General features: G+C 37.6%; 1 protein-coding gene across 2 annotated transcripts; it reads left to right on the top strand.

Moving 5' to 3' along the window:
* Nucleotides 1-205: 205 nt before the first annotated feature.
* On the top strand, nt 206-5,091 carry LOC122093278 (pyridoxal phosphate homeostasis protein-like). Of its 2 annotated transcripts, XM_042663562.1 has the most exons (7): nt 210-582; nt 698-764; nt 1,241-1,287; nt 2,923-3,010; nt 3,871-4,004; nt 4,102-4,200; nt 4,713-5,091. In XM_042663562.1, exons 1-7 carry the CDS (start codon nt 361-363, stop codon nt 4,791-4,793), a joined length of 738 nt encoding a protein of 245 aa, XP_042519496.1. In that variant the 5' UTR covers nt 210-360; the 3' UTR covers nt 4,794-5,091. The 2 variants fall into 2 exon arrangements, with proteins under 2 accessions (XP_042519497.1, XP_042519496.1); XM_042663563.1 differs by lacking the exons at nt 1,241-1,287; nt 2,923-3,010 and having other exon boundaries at nt 206-582.

Here is a 5,091-nt window from a genome sequence, read left to right as displayed (position 1 = left end):
TATATCTCTATTGCATTATGAAGAAAGAATTGCCTATTCTTTAGATTCAGAAAAAATTTGAATTTATATATATATATATATATATATTCATTTATTTCTTCTCAACCAGGCTAAGCCTAAATGGGGTTATTGGCCTAGAGTTCGTTCTGAAAATTTATTTTAAATATTTTTGGGTTTGGTTTGATTATAACAGAAAAATAAAATTGAAAATACGTGAAAGTTGTTGTCCCACATAGCGTGTTCCTGACCAGAGCCCGCAGCCGAGATTCTAGTCTCGTAGTTTCTAATTACTGGTGTAGCAGAGAGTAGGGAGATACAAACCAGAAAGAGAAAGAGACTGAGGTGGAGCAGAGCTCTGGCATGCCTGCTTCCGCGATGGAGAGTGTAGCTGTGACGGCCTTGCGTTCGGTGATGCTCCGAGTTCAACAAGCTGCCGAGAGATCGAGCCGGAAAGCCGATCAGATCAGGGTGGTGGTCGTCAGCAAGACCAAGCCTGTTTCCCTCATCCGCCAAGTCTACGACGCTGGCCACCGCTGCTTCGGCGAGAATTACGTCCAAGAGATTGTCGAAAAAGCATCTCAGGTTTCCACAAGTTCTATCCCGAAATCAATACGATTAGTCGAGTAATTAATTGTTGTTGTAAATGATTATATGTTAGAGGAAGAGTTTGATTTTGTTAATTGTTCCATATGTGCAGCTTCCGGATGATATCGATTGGCGTTTCATCGGGCGCTTGCAGAGCAACAAAGTTAAAATGCTTCTCTGTATGTTTTCAATGTCTTCTTCTAGGTTTAGTTCTATTTTAATGATTGGGTGCTTTCAGAGAAACAGTGTTAAAATTCTTCTCCGTATGTTTTCAATGTCTTCTTCTAGGTTAAGGTCTATTTTAATGATTGGGCACTTGCAGAGTAACAAATTTAAAATGGTTCTCTGTATGTTTTCATTGTCTTCTTTGGAAAAATTGCTTTCAGCACTTAAAAATACTGCACCCAGAACCACAGTTTCCTCAATAGATGAATCGAAAGTCCAAACAGAGCAGTCCTTAAATCTTCTTCTGTCAGAAGTTGATGTTCATATTGTTGTATGGTTAGATTCATTATTCTATTCTGTTGTCCACTGCCTCTCTCTTTTTTGGTATTAGCATTTTGTAGAGTTACTTCTAGGTTGTTCTAGTGCATTCACTTTTTTTGTCTTTCAGAGAATATTGGTGAGTTTTAATGTCTTGCTAACTGTTTATCAGCTTCTGTCCCAAATCTTGCGGCGGTTGAGGGTGTAGATGATGAGAAGGTAAACACCTATATGGTCACTGGCACAAGCATTGGATCCCTTTCCTCTGTGAAAAATTTGTACAGGCTTAGTAGTTTTTTTCATAAAATGAAACATGTTCATTCTTAGTAGGGCTAGAGTCTTTTAGTTTTGAGCTTCGACTGATTCTCCATCAAAGACAACTCATGAAGGTTGTACTCACTACTAAAATGAGTCCATCTGTAGACTCCCTCATACAGCTGCTCATACCATTCGTGATGATTGCAACTTCTCCAAGGCTTCTTCAGTATTCCGGCCCTGTTGGCCAATCCTAAAGTCATCTCACAGACACTTCTATTTGCCACTTTTTTGACATTGTTTGCTGCTGCCCACTGCACTATATACTGCACACAGCCATCTCACGTACACACTGCTGACTCACTCGGTGTGTTGACAACAATGGCAACAATACCTGCTGATGTGCACAACAATTATCCTTAATGCTAAATACCAGAATACCCCTTATTTTTAACTTCTTTGTCCTGTTAAGGCCCCGCTTTATTTCTATTCCCTTGTTGGTCTTAAACTTCAGTAAATCTACTGTTTTGCTACTCAACCATTAAATTAGAATATTCATCAGTCCTATGGACCCATAGTGATCCCAAAGTAGGGTTTTGATGGCCGGGATTGTATTTTACACTTTATCTTGTGTGTTGGACATCAGCCCTAGTGGTCTTTCAGTTAGATCAAGAATTCCAAAATATGGTTCAACATTGCTTTTTCTTTTAAAATATTGAATTAGAACTTATTAGCCTTCATTTTGAATCTCTTCTTCATAATTTTATTCTATGTGAGAGTGTGTTTTTTATTTTAGGATCTGAACCACTGGTCTTTATCTTTTGCAAAGGATAAAATCTTGCTATAACCAAGCTTGCTGGGAAAGAAGTTGTAAACTTACATTTTTTTTTGTAGTATTACTTTTTTTTTTTTTTTTTCCGAATGAGGGTAAAATCCTGTCATTTCACATAACTCGGAAAGCGTGCAAGACAATGACTTCTTGATAGTGAGATAATGGTAAAAATTCTTCTTACCCTTGACTTAAATAACTTTTGGGAATAAAATGAGGTGCAATCAAAAGAAGGTTAAAACCTCTTAGTTCATCCTTTTGGTGACAACTAGAAGCACCCTTTACACAGCGTGTAAAAACCTAGTTAGTCTTTTTTTTTACTTATGGTGGTTGACTCTGGCTAGATATATTTTCTAACCGCCTTAATTGAGCAGTCTAATATAACTGTATTTATAATACCTGTTGATGTAGTTTCCTATCAAAGTTATTATTGATCATGGTGGAAATGATGCTCTGCATATTGTTATGCCAAGTGAGAATGTTTTATTTTTCAAGGAAATCTCAGGTTCATCTGAGGGGTAAAAGAAAAAGGGATTTCTTCACATTTCTTTATCAGCATCATTTTCTATTTTGTTCCATTAATGAGCAATTTTTTTTTTCTTCCTGTTTTCAACCTTCATTAATCCAAATTTCAAACTAGATTTCTTTCCCATGGAAGAAAAGAAAGAAAATAAATCAACTGGTACATTAGATATCCCCAAAACTTCTCTCCCATTGCCAGATCCATCATTCATTACCAGATGTGTTACTGTGGCTCCTTTGCTTGACAGATTGCGAATCATCTTGATCGGGGAGTTGCGAACATTGGAAGAAAGCCTCTCAAGGTTATGGTCCAAGTGAATACCAGTGCAGAAGCATGTGAGTACAGATAGAAAGCATTGCCCGGTGCATGGAAGCCCCACATAGTTGTCCTGTGCTCCTGTTCGGCTTAATAATGAAATCAGAAGTACTAGGCTTGCTCAAAAATCAGATGATGTCCTTTTCCCTCTTACCTTTGTATGGTTTGCATGCTATTGCTTTAAATAGAGTTAATGGCGAAACAAGATTCTCTAGGTTGGGATGATGCCATGATGGTAGTTGAGTTGGTTTGTCAAGCTATTATTTTTCGCTTTTATACCCTTTCTTGCATTTGTATCTACATTCATGAAGTATTCAAATCCAAGAAAGTAGAACCTTTTGTTCCTCTTGCTATTTTTATTTATTTATTTATTTATTATTATTTTTTGGGGGGGGTGGGGGGGGGGGTGGGGTTGTTAACAAAGAAACTTAAAATATGGAAAGACACCATAATATCCAGAAAACCATGCAGGCTAGATGACCTACACGGTCCTTCTATGGATTTCTTCACAACTCTTAGTGCCATTATTTGTTTGATTATCCACTGATCCACATACAATGTTGCTGCCATTTTCTTTCATCCATTCAAGTTCTGTTCACTAGTCAAAACAGTTAAAAATGTTCAATCGGAAACTTTGGTAGGTGGCCTACTGATTGATATTTATTCATATGTTGTCACATGTGGAGTGTAGCATCAACGTCTTGTCTGACTTAAAATCTGCAGAAAAATCACAGTGAATAGATAGCTTCATTTCGAGTTAAAACAATTAATGGTCGTCATTCACTCTTGCTCTAAATATTTAGATTAATCGACTGTTATCCAGCTTGCACTGAAGTAGTGTGAATTTACAAATTTATTCATCCTTGTGATTTCATTGCAGCAAAAGCTGGAGTTGAACCATCAGGTTGTGTAGAACTTGCAAAGCATGTTAAGCTGGGATGCCCAAACCTTGAGTTTTCTGGACTAATGACAATAGGGATGCCGGATTACACATCAACTCCAGAGAATTTCAAAGTGATGATTCTGAAACTTGCCCTTGGTTGTGTAATTCTTTTCCCATATCATGTTATTGTATTTTCTGATGCCTTCTTTTGGTATTTGGTTGAGTCAGACATTATCAAACTGTAGGATTGAGGTTTGCAAAGCACTTGGAATAGCAGAGGAGCAGTGTGAGCTATCAATGGGGATGTCTGGTGACTTTGAGCAAGCGGTATGGAATCTATGATTTCAGTTTTCATGCTGAACTTAAAAAGGCAACTAGCCACTACAGTGTGATAACCTTTGTTGGTTGACTATATATGAGTATCATGATCCTCAAATTTAAAATTATGAATTCAATCAGAATAGAGGAAAATACCTGTAAATCACTGAAAACATTTTGATGCCCCTAGAAATACACCATTCCTGTGGATTAAGAAGGGAAAAAAATTGGAAACAATTACAAAGTAGTACAATGATAAACAATTCAACGGAAGTCAACAAGAAGAACTACAACAATAAACTATTCCCACAAATATATATGTTTAGCAGACTTTTTTTTAGGGGAATCGAACTCTCCCTGGTCACCCGGCCCCAGTGCCAGCATGGGGGCCAATAAGGGGGCACACAGGGCCTCACGACCAGGAAGCGTGCTTTTGGCCTTTTTTTCTTTTTTCTTTTTTAGACTGGTGCATCCGTCAAGAGATGAACATGACTAAATAATGGAACTTGTGGATTCTGCAGATTGAAATGGGCAGTACGAATGTGAGAATTGGTTCAACCATATTTGGGCCTAGGGAATATCCCAAGAAGCAGGCAAATTAGCAATCTTCAAGTTCTTTGCTTGTTCATAAAGAATTGGTGGCTTCTTATAGACTTTTAATTTTGTTGTGGTAGCAGTTAAGTTGTCAATTTGTTGATATGCTTTTCCCTACCACATCTCATGGGCAAGTTCTTGTAAGCTTAGTGCTTTTGCTCACTCCCATTAATCATGTTTATGATCTCTCTTTATATAAACTATAAGCTTAGCTTCAGGTTTTTGGTCAGCATCCAGTACTCAGATTACCCTGAAGAGAAGTATAATGAAGTAGTGAAAATTTTGTATTAACCACCCCAACCCCCC

The sequence above is a fragment of the Macadamia integrifolia genome, chromosome 11, assembly GCF_013358625.1.
Source record: "Macadamia integrifolia cultivar HAES 741 chromosome 11, SCU_Mint_v3, whole genome shotgun sequence".
In the NCBI taxonomy this organism is placed as follows: Eukaryota; Viridiplantae; Streptophyta; class Magnoliopsida; order Proteales; family Proteaceae; genus Macadamia; species Macadamia integrifolia.
The sequence above is the reverse complement of the archived record's forward strand: the minus strand, read 5'-3'. Positions and strand labels throughout refer to the sequence as shown.

What these genes read in the sequence shown, in the direction of transcription:
- LOC122093278 (XM_042663562.1), top strand. Translation starts at nt 361, where the DNA reads ATGCCTGCTTCCGCGATGGAGAGTGTAGCTGTGACGGCCTTGCGTTCG. An exon ending in TTGTCGAAAAAGCATCTCAG is followed by an intron (nt 583 to 697) that starts GTTTCCACAAGT and finishes CCATATGTGCAG; the next exon opens with CTTCCGGATGATATCGATTG. An exon ending in CAACTCCAGAGAATTTCAAA is followed by an intron (nt 4,005 to 4,101) that starts GTGATGATTCTG and finishes TGGTTGAGTCAG; the next exon opens with ACATTATCAAACTGTAGGAT.